At 40.6% G+C, this 16,631-nt stretch overlaps 1 protein-coding gene across 1 annotated transcript in view; it reads right to left on the reverse strand.

Moving 5' to 3' along the window:
* MYZAP (myocardial zonula adherens protein) overlaps nucleotides 1-14,689 on the reverse strand; it is a 64,205-nt gene extending 49,516 nt beyond the window's left edge. The window contains exons 1-2 of the mRNA XM_050902950.1: nucleotides 14,652-14,689; nucleotides 8,499-8,588 (exon numbers count right to left, since the gene is read on the reverse strand). Of these exons, the coding sequence (XP_050758907.1) occupies nucleotides 8,499-8,588 (90 nt within the window). The 5' untranslated portion in view covers nucleotides 14,652-14,689. The remainder of the gene's footprint in view (nucleotides 1-8,498; nucleotides 8,589-14,651) is intronic.
* Between the last annotated feature and the right edge of the window lie 1,942 nt (nucleotides 14,690-16,631).

Here is a 16,631-nt window from a genome sequence, read left to right on the forward strand (position 1 = left end):
AATACAGAAGCTAGATAGGGACATGACTCAAAACTTTTTTGTGTTTGTTTGCTTCCAGGGCTGTACAGTTTCTTTGATAGTTTCATCGCAGCTCCTCCCCTGCATCTGGATAAAGGGATTACATACAAGTTTCCATCTTCCTTATAACCAAATGAATAATCACTTTGATTGTTCAGAGGTTACTAAGGCGCCAGACACTGAATTCATAAATCCGTACCCTTTACCCATGATCATTCATTTTTTATGAGATGGACAGCAGAATACCAGCAACTACCAAGATCCTTTGTGCCTCTGAAACACCAGCAGAATTGTTCAAAGTGCTGTTTGCAGAGTTCTGTATGAAAATTATGACCAGGTTCCTTACTTTTAGAATATCATAAACACACTCCTAAGAAATGCTTTGAAGGATTTTTTTTCCCCTCTAAGAAAGACCTACAAATTCAGACCAATGGGTTTGCAGCTGGAGAATCACCCATGGCACTTACATATTTCACAGACGAACAGAATTAAATTTACATCATAATGGGCAGTACACGCAGGACTAAGTATGCACAAAGCCAGACTGGTTACATGTCTCTTCAACAATGCTAAACTTGCCTGTTGTCTATATTTGCACAAGCCTCCCAAGATGTCTTTGTCACTTCTCTTTCAGAAGATTAAAAGAATCTCCATCATCTGTTGAGTGTTCCAGTTCTACTATGTGCTACTTTAAAACACGGGATATTGCTTTTACCCCCTCCTTATTCCTCCTTTGCATCACAATCCCCAGGCAAGCACCTGTTAAAATTTCAGTATTTCTTGCTTGATTTAAAGCTGTGTGAACCAACAGCTATACAAATAACTGGTCTCATATTTCTTTAGTCTTTTTCCTTGCTGTTCTACTCCAGCTATGCTTACCTTCTACTCCCCCTTTTCTCTGGTTGGTAACTCTTAATTTCCACTCAATGACCACTTGTTTCAGGGTTCAGCATATGCCCTGACAAAAAAGGGCTAACCTGATGCAGTCTCCTCTTAGAGGAAGGTTACAATCAGAAAACTTTGCTCAATGCAGGGTTGAGAGGTGGATGGGTTGCTTTACTTGTTGACTATTTTTTTAATACACCTTTGCCTCTAAAGGAGGCCTTGCTGAATGGCTCAGTTCTCAAATTGCTCCACAGAACTGCATCACTAAGTATGCATCGAATATACTTTCTGCCAGTTTGTCTCCTCTCTTAAGCTACTTCCACCCACCTTTGTTTATTTTTCTCCCTTCAGTGTTTCTGCCTTGTCCTCTATTCTTCCTCTGTCACATCCTCTCTCGCCCATGTTTCCTCTTCCACAAATCCTGGATTTTCCACATCCCCACGGACTACAGAACATTTTTTTAAGTCAAATACTTTTCATTGTTTTCCTCTATGTCCCATACATATCCAGTCTCAGAACTCAGGTATTTTTCTGAGAAGGTCCTCACCTGTCTCCACTCTGGTCTGCAGTGAGGCATCTCAGTGATGATAACAGAATAAGTAAATACATGCAAGTATTTAGGAGCAAGTAAATACTGTAAAGCTAACCAGAAAAATGCTTGAAGATGAAAGGTTTCGTTACATTAGTTAACCATTGCTGTTTAAGGTTGTCCTGGTTTCAGCTGGGATAGAGTTAATTTTCTTCTTAGTAGCTGGTACAGTGCTGTGTTTTGGATTTAGTGTGAGAATGATGTTGATAACACGCTGATGTTTTAGTTGTTGCTAAGTAGCACTTATCCTAAGTTAAGGACTTTTCAGTTTCCCATGCCCTGCCAGCAAGCAGGTGTGCAAGAAGCTGGGAGGGAGCACAGCCAGGGCAGCTGACCTGAACTAGCCAAAGGGATATTCCATACCATAGAACGTCATGCTCAGTATATAAACAGGGGGGAGTTGGCCAGGAGGGGCGGATCGCTGCTCGGGCATTGGTCAGCAGGTGGTGAGCAATTGCATTGTGCATCACTTGTCTTTTCTTGGGTTTTATTTCTCTTTTTTTTGTTGTTATATTCCTTTTCATTACAATTATTATTATTATATTTTTATTATTTTTATTATTATATTGTATTTTACTTTAGTTATTAAACCGTTCTTATCTCAACCCACAAGTTTTACTACTTTTTTTTTGATCCTCCTCCCCATCCCACTGGGAAGGAGGAGGAGCGAGCGAGCAGCTGTGTGGTGCTTAGTTGCTGGCTGCGGTTAAGCCACGACAAAGGTCAAAATATCAGCCAGCTCCAGAGTACAGGGAAGTTCTCACTCCCCACCTGGCTATGCACTTGCTGTACTGGAACAAGCGCACTTTTTGTCCCAAATTGTGCTCAAAATCCCTTCTAATGTGAGCTGCTGATCTGAAAAGGCAGACTTAGCTTAAGCAATTTGTGAATATTTCTTTGTACCTATAGTCAGTTATATGACAGTCCAAGGTAACAGCAAGAACACATCATGTTGATGCATGTGAATACCACAGCAGCTTCCAGGAACATGCTTTGTCTATGTTGCAGCAACAGTCATGTTGCACTTGGTGTGATCACACAGCATGTACTAAAGAACGCAGACTGTGTTTATTTAATTAATAAATATTTAAAACAGAAGCCTACACCCCAAGGTTGCAAAAGTCTTGATAATTGCCATGCATCCTGTTTATGTCTCTGTCCCAGGAAGTAGCACAAGTAGCATGAAGCAGGTGAAGCAAAGACACTATAAAAACAAACCCTAAATATGAGTTGTTAGCTGCTTTTTGTATTGCCCATGGTTTTATTGGCATTATGTAAATAACACTGAGGGATTATTTGCTTCCTAATCTTTCTCCATCAGTTTTTGAAATGAAAGTCAGATACCCCTATACTTCGTACTTTCTCCCTGCCCCAAAATTGGAAGCAGAAGCACAGAAGAGGTAGCTTACTTTGAGGAGAAAGGACATCAAATGTAATGATTAGCATAATTCTGGGTTTAGTACTCTCATGCCCTTAAAATTTTGCTAAATCATGATCTTCTGTTTACCTACACCATCTAAAAACTCTTCTTTTAACCAGAACTGTATCAGTTAAGCTAGGCTTTATCTTTTACTCAACTGCCACATTCCAGAGGTTTCTGAAATATCCAGTGTTGCAGTTCAACCCCAGCCAGCAACTAAGCACCATGCAGCTGCTCGCTCGCTCACTCCTCCTCCCTCCCAGTGGGATGGAGAGGAGGATCGAAAAAAAAGAAGTAAAACTCGTGGGTTGAGATAAGAGCAGTTTAATAACTAAAGAAAAATACAATATAATAATAAAAGTAATAATAATTATAATAATAATTATAATGAAAAGGACTATAACAAAAAAAGAAATAAAACCCAAGAAAAGACAAGTGATGCACAATGCAATTGCTCACCACCTGCTGACCAATGCCCGAGCAGCGATCCGCCCCTCCCGGCCAACTCCCCCCTGTTTATATACTGGGCATGACGTTCTATGGTATGGAATATCCCTTTGGCTAGTTCAGGTCAGCTGCCCCGGCTGTGCTCCCTCCCAGCTTCTTGCACACCTGCTTGCTGGCAGGGCATGGGAAACTGAAAAGTCCTTAACTTGGGATAAGTGCTACTTAGCAACAACTAAAACATCAGTGTGTTATCAACATCATTCTCACACTACATCCAAAACACAGCACTGTACCAGCTACTAAGAAGAAAATTAACTCTATCCCAGCAGAAACCAGGACATCCAGTTATCTTTTGCTTGTTCACTCTTTATACAAGGAACAAGAACATTCACATTGTTACTTAGGTTACATATTTTTTGTTCAGTAAAATGACAAATTTATAATATTGAGCTCACCAAGGAAAGTTACTGTGCTCTGACAAAAGGTAGCTATGTTTTTATGTTTTTTCATATTCCTCTACAGCCCATGAAACTTATGTTACATTTAGGGATGTTTCATATATAAATAGTATTAAAATAGGGAAAATATGCAAAGACATAGACATGAGTGTTCTTAAATTCATGACACTAAATAAGAAGCATCGTTTAAAACATTCCAACTTTTAAGCTCCTTGAAATGTAGAATTTAGGTGCCTATCTCAAAAAATATAAGTGACAGGCATTATACAAAGTCATACCTAATCTACGAAATCTGTACACAGAACAGCAATGTTTATACACTAAGAAAATAAGGTACAACAAATACCGCAGTAACCACAGAAGTCAGTGGAATTCTTTCTGTGGTTTTCATATAGTGCTGTTTTTAATGAAGGTATTGCTTAATTAGCACACATCAAAAATCAAGCAATCAGTGCTGGAGAGGCTGAGAAACAGTAACATCAACTACCTGTAGCAGATGAACCACATTTGTTATGACACAACTTCTGCTATGCTGATGGGAGTGGGCTGGCAGCAGCAGATCAGCAGAGAAAATAGGCACTGTCCTAGATTCAATGTGCACAACAGCCCCGTGTTCATTGCACTCATATTGTTTGATGCAGGCCTGACACAAGTTTCTGCTTGATTCTCTTCATCAAATACAGGAGCAAATTCCCCTTCTGGCTTCTTTACAGCCCACTTTTTTGCTGGGGAAAAAAAATGTTTGCTAGGCTTCTGTATTCCTGCTTAGGAAGCAAAAAGTTTCACCTCTTGGTTGTGATGCTTTAAAAACATAAGAAAATCAAAGAGTTTGAGGATATATACAGCCAGAGTACCAATTAGAGTTTAAGACTAAACACTGCTCAAACTCTGCTGAAAGCCACAAAGACAGGAAAGTGACACAAATTTCTAGAGTGTTACCTCATTTTCATTGTCTTGTCCATGTGTCCAAATGAAAAAGAAAAATCTGTCTATACATATCTCCATATGCCTAACTGCAGCTTCCAATGACACTTCCAAATTTAGCCATGACAGTGAAGAAAGGGATTGATGGATAAAAATAAGCCCAATACCAAACAGGGACAATACAATTGTCTGGTAGCCCTTTATTATGCAAGACGAGGCAGGCTTCAGGACATGCAGATTTTGCATACAATCTGACAAGCACAATATTCCTTTGTACTTCATGGTGAAGTAAACAGCCTCACGCTACTGTCATCCATTGTCTATCATTAACAGAAGTAATGGAACAAAATCAGGATAGTTTTAGATTCTCTCTACCTAAAATGCTAACAATTCAGAGATATTTAACAGTAGTCTTTTAGCCTGTAAAAAGCAAACAAACCAACCCATCAGCCTCTACTTGTGACTTCAGTTCTCATATGCTTGTTTCAAGGTATCATAGCCTAAATATGAATACAAAAATCCAACCTGACACACTGGAGCACAAGCTGTCTCCCCCTTCAGTTTTTGAGACCAACTTCTAACCGTGTACCATCTGCCAGCCCTTCAACAAAAGACAGGGAGAGGCCATCCTAGTACAGTAATGCCTGCAGCAATTTTGTTGCAACAAAACTGCCCAGCTCCATCACTTTGTTTTAATCTCTTACACTGGTTCATTTTTATTTCATGGATGGATAGCAATAAAAAAGTCAATCTAGAAACTTAATGCACTGATACAGATTTAATGAAATACAGCATACATTTTCTGCTAAACTTGGACTACAATGAAAAAGGCTAAGCCAACAGCTACTAACATAACCAATAAACAATCAGTTCTGATCTGACATTAAGTTCCAAAACAAGTTATTGGGAGGATCAGCACTAGCAAGAGCTTCCGTGCAGTTCACTAGCTGATTTTGCAACTGAAACATCTCTTAATGGTACTGAGCCCTAGAAAGATACAGAAAAGTAACAAATAGTCAGTAAGCCATCACTATGTCACATTAGGGCAGCTCAAAATCACCTCCTTCTAATGAAAGATTTGAAAGAGGAGATTACAACCAAACGTCATGCCATGGTATATTTATAGTTTTCTGACATTCCCTTTGACACAGCAAGGTCTCTGTTCTCCTCCCTCACCAGCAGCAGGCAGAGGCAGGGAAGGGTCTGTCTCTCTCCAGCACTTGTTCTGCTCAAACAGGAGAGCGCCTGGCAGCCAGGCTCAGACTGCCTGATCTGCCTGAGCACTCCAGCATAAACTGTACAATCCCACAGATTATCCCTGCAGTTCATTTCCATAAGTCACATGAATATATTTTAAATAACAAAAACATTTTCCATGTTCCCATTTTCTTAATAGCATTTAAAGACAGCACAGAACTCTAGATTCCAACGAGACCTGCTTTTAAATTTGATTCTTGGTGAAGCTGTATTTTTTGACCTTAAATTGTAAAGTGCAAGGCAGAAAACTGAGCAATTCCCTACTTTCTGTCTATTATCCCTATTTCCAAGAAGGGGGCACAGTTCTCATAGGCCTGTGCGAGGATTATCTAGCATTTGTAAAACCTGTTATTCTCAATGTGCTTTAAGCAGTTTCATTAACATTGAGTCAATTGAACATGCGTGCATCAGCAGAGAAGCAGAGATACCTGATCACTGCTTTTAGGAGATGCTTTTTTTTTTTCCTTTTTAATTAAATTTTGCAGTAAAAGTATCACAGCATGACTAGTCAAGAGTCCTGTGTGCACTGTAAGTTACTGCGTAACTAATTCAAATACATAAAGCAATACATTACATAGACAATAAAAATCTACAGGTAATACATTACGGTCTTGTTTTAGAGACATGAGGAAAAAACAGTTCATGATCAGTGACTTTTTGTAGCTGCTTCTATACACCATGACTATACAATATGTAGGGCTATTTTTTTAATTACACAAAGACCGTAAAACACAAGTAGATGGCACAATTACTCTGTGTTTTTTAATTGCTATGAAATTGACTAATTAGATCCCATCTAGCTCTGAAGGCTCTATGTATGCTTTCTACAAGTCTTTAAATTGTGTAAAAGTACTGAACTTTAGAAAACTATTCAGAATGTACAATAATTAAATTACATACCATTTTTTTGGTCTCAACTAAAAAGGACCCATCTCTTAAAAATCACTGTGCAATATACTGGAATGTAAGATGAGCCCAATACTGTATTTATTACCTTTCATACCCTCTCCTTAACATTCTCTGCTATAAAACCCACTTGCCTTTAACTGTATTATGGGGGCAATACAGCTCTCATTAAATACAAGGTCCCACAGAGAAAAAAAATTGTTCACATAAGAAAGTCACTACAAATTGTCCAAGCCCTAATCATACTTCTTTCTTATTATTACACTACTCAGCACAGTAAAGTGAGTAAGCCATGAGTCAATATCTATCCTCCTCAAAAACAAACTTACGTTACTCTTAGGGCAATGGGCCTATATGCTTAGTCCAGGCTGAGGGTTTCTGCAATCAGATACAAACTGACAAGAGACTGACAGAGTAAGTGGTGTGGGAAGCTACTCTAAGTGCTACAACTAAACCCCTCTGTACAAAATGAATTATTACTATTTAATGGTGGCCCAAATTTAGTTTGTATTAAGGCCTCTCTAATCCATTCTGTAAGTAACATTTATAGATTCTCAAGGACCTATCACTCTGCCAGAGCAGTGTATGAAAAGCTAAGTGTATACAAGATTCCAGCACAAGAAATATTCTTATCAGAATAAGGAATCTTTATCTTGACTATTTTACTTTGCATTTATTTTTATTGCTTTAAAATATTTGTCTTTCTGAGTCATTTTACAGTTACTTTCGCTTCTGAGTACCACTAAGAAATTATTTCAAATAAATCCTATTGTTGTTTTGCTTCCTATTGTCATATTGCTATTCAGACATTGGGTCTGGTAAACTTAGCCAACTTCTTGTTTGATTTCGGTTTATCAAAGTGTAAATGTGGTGAAGTTGTGGAGCCTGTCCAGCTTCCCTTTTTAGTCTCCATTCTTAAGACAAATTAAACATCACCTATTGCTCTGAAACAGCTCTTAAAGAACAAGTTCTGCACCAAAGCAGCTGTAAGATTTTTTTTGTGTGCATGCTACTTGCTTCTACAAAAAAATTGCCCTTCTGAACCCTTCCATGCACATGACCTTCAAATCACTTTCACTTCAGAGCAATCTTGAATTCTTTGTTTTGTATTTCTTGTTAGTACATCACCCATTACCAATACTAGCTGACACAGCCAACCATCTAAGTCCCAGGCAAGCCAGCTCCCATACACATTAAGACTCAGATCTTGCCCACTGTTAAGCCTACATGAAACATAAAATCCCCTTCAGGTGAGGATCAAGATCCTGTTTAATGCAAGACCCTGCTCTTGATAGCAGTTTCCTACTCTTTAATACATAAATATTAAATAATCAAGTCTTAAACATACCTCACAAATCACCTACAATCTCTGTGCTGTTCCTCCACTACTGTCCTATTTTACATGCAGTTTTGCTATCCCCAACTCCAAGGCTCAGGCTCAAAGCTCACAGCTGACTTGCTCAGCTTCCACATGTTCTTCAGTCTTCCAAGATGACTGGGCTTTGGGCTCCCACAACAACTGATATCAGCTTCTGTGGATGGCAAGATTTACTCTTCGTTTATACAGAATTTAACTTTGATTCTTAAAACTTACGTTTTTCTTTCTTTCAGGTTCCTTTGCTCCCTGTTCAGGCTGTGAGCCTTCATCAGGTGGTACTGTTAAGCGTAACCTACAGACATTCATCTGAAAGAAAAACAAAGGTTTGCTTTTAGATTTAAGCGTTACAAAAAATTATTTTAATAACTTGCTTTACAGAATGAACTGTACTAACACTCAAGTTTTAATTTACTATTTTCTACCTTCTGCCACATAGCTGACAAAAGATTATTTTTTAAAGGTTGGAGGGGTTTTTAGCTAGCAAGAAATAATTCAAGGGCATCCCCATAATTACATACCTGAAACAGCAAAAATCCTTTTCAATCAACATGTTCTTATTACTCATAAATGACATTGAGATAACAGAAAAATGAACATCATTTTCTAGTTTCTCAGTTTTGTTTGCAGATTTGGCATACTTTTAATGTTCAAAGGGGATTATTGAGAAACACAAAGTGTATTCTGGAGTGAATGCCTCTTTTCTGTTCGGTATATATCCAAGTATTTGATCCAAGGGTACCTCAGTACTGCAATTCCACTGAATGTGAATAGAATATTATTGAAATCTGATACATACAAGTTGTTTGTAAAAACTAAGCTTCAAAATACTTCAGAGAAAATTTAAGAGGTATTGTTTCCTATCTGATTTCAGAAAAGCCATTCTCTTGCTGAGGAAACAGGCCAATAGGGTTGATACCTTTCTATGCCCAATTGCAGTTTGCCTTGCTTTTGGCTGAGAGATCTTTGGTGGAATTATATTTTTAAAGCAATGCATTTCATACAAAAAACTTGGTTAAAACTTTCAGTCTTAGTCCTATTCATGAGACATTTTTGTGGAAAACAACTGTAAGTCCTAAACAGAGCGTAGCAAATGATGAAATGAGAAATTTGTCTGTCCAAATTTGAAGCTGCACAATACTTCCTCATGAAATCCCAGCTGTCTGTGGACAACAAACAGGGCTCTTAAAGCTCTTCCTCAAAATGTCTAAAATATCTCTTTCATGATTACTGTGGGCCATCACCACTGTTCTTCTATAGCCCAGCTTCTCACCTGATCTAGATCTCTCTAGTTTCTCCTAACTACTTACCTCCAGTCATGCTGAATGTGTACCTTCTCTCTGAAATACACCTTTCCATTGCACTTGCCCAAGCTCACAGCTCATGTCTTGGTCATTACAGCACTACCTTTTGCCTTGAAAATGGCAATCATGTTCTGCTCACAGGCATTCAGAGCACAGCAGCAAAGTCCTTTTCATAGACCCCAAATTTTACCATTTTATAATTCACTTCTTCCAACTGTCTCTCATGTCAATTAAGCTACCTTGACTTCACGTTCAAGGCTCTTTACAATACAACCTCCTCAGAGTACCACTATTCAGCATCATGACAAGGATTCCCGTTTTCCCTGTTACCAAACAATAGACCTTCTTCAACTTTTCAAACAAGCTTTAACTTTTTCTTCTTCCCAAGTAAAAGCAATTGGAAGAACTATCTGCAAATATCTGCAGCAACTTCACTATTTTTCTTCCAGACTTTCTTTAAATCTGTTGAGAAAACAAATCAACAGCGTTTAGACTACTGGTATGCTGTCAACTGTATTAAAAAAATGCTACTTTGTATTGCCTTCCATCTTCCTCTCTCAGTTTGGTCTTTTAGGTCTGCAAGGCCTTCTACCAATAAGGAACAGTGTCTTGAGATACAGATAAAGTTCCTATAAAATACGTGAGCTGTGCCTGTATTATAAACAATGGGAAAAAAAAAAAAAGGTGTCTATAATAAGATCAAGGGGAAATACAACCTACTCTTTAGACACATCTGTGGAGGCTACTTTTTGTCCAGTGGGCTCCTCACCGTTAATTCATCATTCAGCCGTACGCTAGCAAATCTAGAACAAGAAGCCACAGAGAAAGTGACATAAACCCCCCCAAACTTAGTATAAAAGCAGGTTATGCTTTCATATTTGCTAAAGAATTCTGAAACAATGAAATGCATTTTTAAATGATGAATCCTTGCACATTGACTTTTGATACTAATTGACTGCTATGTTTGTTCTTCTGAGAACACCAGACTCTCCCCGTATACTGCAGAAGCTGGAGGTGCTTCCTGCTTACAAGTTAGTTTTCAAGATATATTAATAATAAACTCCTCAACTTTGGAGCTCATCGATTCATAAGGTAATTAATACCACCTTTTCTCACCTATTTAATTTCCATTTCCCCCTGCTCTTTCTTCCTATTAGCTTAGCAAGGCTCTTTCCTCTTAAAAAATGCCTGTTTACAACAAGAAGGGAAAGAGAGTCTGGCATTCCTCCATGTAGGCAAACAAAGAAAGACCAGACCCATAAAAAGGAAATAGAACTGAATTTGTGCTGTGCTGTGCAGGAAGTGATTTCAAATGAAGGAAAACTGGACTAAAAGGAATGAAAGGATTGTTAGGAGATAACATGAAAAATACCTCAACCAACCAGAAACAGATAATGACTGGCAACTCAAAGTTAGGAGAAATGGAGTTGTGTATGATTCTCTGAAGCTGGCAAATGGCTTCCCTGTTAGTATAGGACTAATTATAGCCAACATACTTATAGATTCACAGTACAGTGATTGTAAATAAGTAATTATCTCTGCACCTGTATACCAGTTAGTGAATCATGACTGCCTGTCACATTACAGCAACTGATGTGTTACAGGGTTACTATGAAGGAAATCACAGAAGCCCAGTACAGATGGCAGTCAAATCATAACAACTAGGTTGGAAATATAAATTAATAACAGTAATTTGTTGAGACTAAACCCACTGTACAATCAAAGGGTTGTTATAATTTAAACTGTTTTTCTTGCCCTTTTCTTTGCACATTGCCTTCTCTATTGCCCCCCTGAATCACTTTTTTACCCCCCACTTCCTCATTTCCACGCTAGCTCCTTACTTTTAAAACACCTCAAATCAGTATCATATTTTTGGCAGTATTTCTGACACAAAATAAAGTTTTAATGCTTTACTTTGCAGCCTGTTGCATGGAAATGCCAAACAGAGGGTGGCATTGGCAATCATCTAAGGATTCCAGCCTTGAAGTCATGCCCAGTGAGGCTTGTACAGCAGTGGCAAAGTACCACCCAATTCCTTGCTAGGACAAACTTATACAGGCTGTACTCTTGCTATTATTTATAACAACAGGACTTCCTCAGCATCCCCGGGGAAAAAGCAGCAAACATATAAAGTAGCCATTCACTCCTGCTCCTCATGGGCCACAGATGATGCACTCTACCTAAGGACAGAACTACAGTCCAATCTGTTAAAATTCAAGAACATTATAGAGATTGGACGGGAAAAACGACAGGCACTGCTTTTTCCTCTAACCTCCAGAAGCAATTATGAATACTGTACTGTTCTCGCTATGCAGTGCTTCCTGAAGAAACAACACACTGTACCATTTGTCGGCAAGTTTACTTGACTAAATGAATGAGCAGGCTCACATGGAAATCACAGCAAGCCCTCCTCCAACAGCAAAACACTGCTGCAGTGATGCCTTAAAATGGAAATGAAATAGTAACAGGAAGAGCCTTGACTCAGTGCCAAACAGTGGCAGAACAATGTGCAACTGAGGATGAAGGAGTAATTTCCAGAAACAAACTGGGTTATGCAGAGAGAAAGTGGGGGGGAGAATGAAAGAGAACTCTCCTAGCAGAGAAAAGGCTGTGATTCAATTTCCTTCTTCTGCTGACTGACACTAAGAACAAGTGAGGAAAAACAGGGACAGACATGGCTTCCACCCTACCTTTATATCACCGACATTGCAACTTTGTGAGCATAACTTCTAAAAAGAAATACTGGGTAGAAGAACAACCAGGTATCAGGTTTTCTAGACTATCAGATTTTAGTTTGATTTGCAGCATCTGTAGCTTTGGCAAGCCAACAATATAAGTAATCTTAATTGTGCCAATATTTTATGTTCGCTCCTGGCTTTTTGACACCAACAACCCACGAGCAGTACTTCCAAAGCTCATCTGACACCATTTGTGAAACAAATATGCAGACAGGAAAACAAAGACTGACACGTTCAGCCTGGCACACCACCAGACAGCAAAAGTTTGCTGAACGCAATGGAAATTAACAGGTGAAGACATGCTCTTTTACTGAATTTCTAAGAGGCTAGTGGGACAGCACTACAATGTGGCAGTTAAGAAAAAAGCCAATCTAGGTTAGTTAAAAATGTTTAGAACTCATGGCCCAGATCCACAGTCCACATTCACGTTTACCATCCTACTCAAATCACTAGGGTGCAACTTAAAACAAATACAGATGACAGATTCAGTTTGAGTAATGTTCTTCAGCATCTTCTTCACCCTTCCAAAAAACCAAAGCACCCAGAAAGGCATTGATCATAGTTAACTATGTACGGAAATAATTACAGAGCTAGCATTAAAATAATGAGCAATGTTTTTATAGAATAACCGAAGTTACTAGCACAGCAATAGAAAAATACAAGCTGTTCTACTAACAACCAGTCCCATTCTAAGATTTTTACAGGACCCCCACAGGGAAGATGTGGTTCTGATCTAGATTCAACTCAACTTTAGAGTTACCATCACCAGAATTTAATATTGTTCATCTTTCTAATGTCGGATAACAAAATGGTTTGGGGATAACACGTTTGTTGAGTAACTATCTGCTAACCTACCAGCTCAATGGCCAAAAATCACTCCCTTCGCCTAAGATCCAATATTAGTTTTAGACTTTTGAAGGTGAAAGCAGAAATGGAGTGGGTGTTTAATTTCAGTCAGTCCTAAAAAGCAAAGAAGAAAGTACTTTCTTTGGTCATTTATCTGTTGATTAGCCTGCTCCATTTATGAAATCTCTGCTATGAGATTCCCCACAAACTTAAAGGGCACTTTTCCTGTGACCACAGGCACATAGGAATGTGACACGCATCCTTCATTTATTCAGCAGTTATTCTAACTGTCTTCCTCCCCTCTTTTGACAACTTATGGTAAGGGACTCACATTTCACTAAAAAAAGGAACAGCAGCTTCCCAGTGGGTTTTATGTGCAAATTAGGTTTTTACCAGTTTCCTTAAGAGAATGTATCAAATATAGTTCATGTCACATTGTCCCCAGGAAATATATCATGGAGATGAAAATAAGAAAATTATCACTTAAACACAAATTCTCTTAGTTTTAACTTCTTTAAGAAATACTAAACCAGGAAAACTCAATAGGAACACAGAAGACATGTAGGGAACGTAACTATCATTTCCAAGTCATCTCAATTTTTCCACATACATGAGTAATTTCATTTTTATGAAAGCCAGGGATTTTTTCTGCGGAAAAGCCTCATGTTATCATGTAAAACATGGCAACGTGACATTCTTCATTGTTTCAATTACAAACTCATATTTTTGAAGTGTCAAAACAATCGCTAAGTAATTCACGAAGCATCATGACCACACGATTGTATTTCTTTGTAGGGAAAAGCTTATCACTTATTTTGATTTATTTCTTCACACGTGGAATGTGCACTCACAATGATAGCAGTGTGGTCACAGCAGCAAAAAAGGGCTATTTAAAGCAGGGTGGCTGTCGAGACCTTCCTGTCATATCTGCCAGAGTTTTAACAACTTTTTAGAAACATTTCCCAACAGATTAATACATCATTATTATTTATCTCATTTATGAAAACTACAAAAAAATACATCAGTAAATCATATTTCTGTATTTGAGGAACTGATTGTAAAAATAAATTACTATCGCCATCTAAATAATTACGGTGAGCTTCCTCATGATAGATAGAGCCTGGATAGACAAGTTCTCAGTTGTAAATATCAAGGCGCATTTCAAAGGGTGGGGGAGAAATCTCCAACACAAGCACACCTTCCTCGCAGGTTTCCAGAACAGCCAGGGACTAGCACTAACAAAAGCCTTGCAGGACACCCCAAAAGCTCTTCATTTCCCACCACCTACTACGAACGCGCAAAAAGATGTTCTCACACACCCCAAGCTTCACCTGAAAACACCGAAAATAAGTAAGAAAAAAAAAAAAAAGCGCTCCGCAGTAAACTAGGGGGGGGGGGGGGGGGGGTGGGTGTCAAACCGCCGCTTGCCCCACGACACCGCCCGCGGGACCTCCCTGCCGCCCCCCCCGCGCTGCCCCGCGCACCTTCCGCCGGGCGCGGCCGCCGTCGCCGGACGGCCTCCGGGGGGTGGTGGCGGTGACCGTGAGCCCCGAACTGTAGCGCAGCATCCCCGCGGGCCGCCGGCCTGGCGCCGACTGCGGCTCCCTTTGGCCGGCAGCGCCGCTCCGCCCCCGCGCACATGGCCGCGGGCGGCCGCAGGGGCCGGGCTGCCCCGGCGGGGGCGGGCCAGGGAGGGGGAAGCCGGGCTCGGCGGAGGACGCCTGCGAGGCGCCGCTTCCCCCTCCGCGGAACTTGCGCCCCCGCGCTAGCTCTTTTGCCACAAAAGTGCCCGATTCCCTCGCGCGGGGTGAAACTGGGCAAAGTCGCTGTAGGACGCCGCCCCACGAGAAATTTGTCCTTGGGACGCTGAGGTCCCCATGCAAGGTGGCATTCCCTCTGCTCCCAGGAATTTTGGGTGCTGGGGTGCAGCATGGGGAGGGGGGCTTTGAGAGGAGACCCAGACGGGTCCATGTGTCGCTCAGCCACCTCCCGGGCAGTGGACAATGGGGGTGAGGGCTCGCAGGAGCCACTGGAGGCCACTCAGTCCCGTTCTCCAGTACCCACCTCTGAGTGCTCTAACCAGACAGTGCTATGTGAAAGCTGGACACTGTCCTCCCCTCCTTCCCACAGCTGCAATTCGTGAGCCACGCAGGCCTGTCAGTTTGTTAGCCGAGCTCCGGGAATGGGTACCAGACCGATCAGAAAGCACCCAGATCTCAGACAGCCTTGGGTGAGAGGCACAAAGCTGGTGCAGCTCAATGCATGAGTGACAGCGTGAGCCTTAGTGCCAAAGGTCCAACAAGGAGGTGAGTCTGATGCGCTCTTGTTAGCTGGCCCTGAGCCAGATTGCAGGTGTGGACTTCAGCACTTCAGATGCTCAGCTCTTCCGGGATCTGGGCTAAGGGAACGCCCTAACCCTACACCGCTGTACACAGGTCTAGGCGCACACGCATCTTCATCTGCAGCCTTATACATCTGTCGTGAGCAGTACATTCCTCGGTAATCAAAGGAGTTACAACCAAAGGAGATGCTTTTGTTTGAAAGAAATTGCAGAACGAATACCTCTAACGGCATTTTTTAAACAGATTATCCTCTGTCTCCATGTAATTACTTTGAAATAATTAAGACCACGAGAAAATAGTTATGACTATGCAATGTCCTTGCCCGTTAAGATGTTAACGATCATGCTGGTTCCTGATTTGGAGAATGCTGAAGAGAGGGAAGTAATTTGCATTGGAAAAATGGAAACAGCACTGAACTACCAGTGCCTCACCCTCTTTGTAGAATGTGTCTGTTCTCTTCTGCCTCCCAGTTCCCTGTCCCCAGGGCAAGACACTTAGCTATCAACCTGATAAGGATCTGAGGAAGAGAGGAAGAAAGCATTGCCCAGGCCCAGAGGAATGAATGAAGGGTCTGCATTTAGTATTCAGCATCTTTTCTGTTGTTTTCCCAGCTACTGTTCTCTTCTCCACCTGAGGAAGGTAATATAGCCCAAGGCAAACAAGATAGAACAACCACTTGTATTTGGATTTCTCTCAACTCAAGATTGGCTGCATGTTACACGATTTTTTTTTGTGCAAAGGTGTCTTGTGCCTACAAACAATTGCATTTCCATATGAATCATCCACTGTCTTAACCCCTGGTTGTAATACTGCTTTCAGAGTGGGTTTGCAGGTGGAGAATAGGTTTATCTTCAACAACAGGAACATGTTCCTTCACAAGTATGTCGCCTACCCGCTGGGCTGTGCCTTAGCAGCGGTCAGTACTTGTTCCTGGTCATTCTGGTGAGCAGAAATGTCTCAATTTAAATTCTGGTACGCAGCCAGCTGGTGGCCTTTGTGGTTTCAGCTGGGAAGGAGTTCATATACCTGTGAGATTCCCCTAGTAAGTGAGAAGTTGTGCCTTGTGGACTTCATTCCCCTCTGGGAAAAGGTGTGTATTCAGGGCTGTCTAGTCATTGCAAG

This window comes from Gymnogyps californianus, chromosome 11, assembly GCF_018139145.2.
Source record: "Gymnogyps californianus isolate 813 chromosome 11, ASM1813914v2, whole genome shotgun sequence".
Taxonomy (NCBI): Eukaryota; Metazoa; Chordata; class Aves; order Accipitriformes; family Cathartidae; genus Gymnogyps; species Gymnogyps californianus.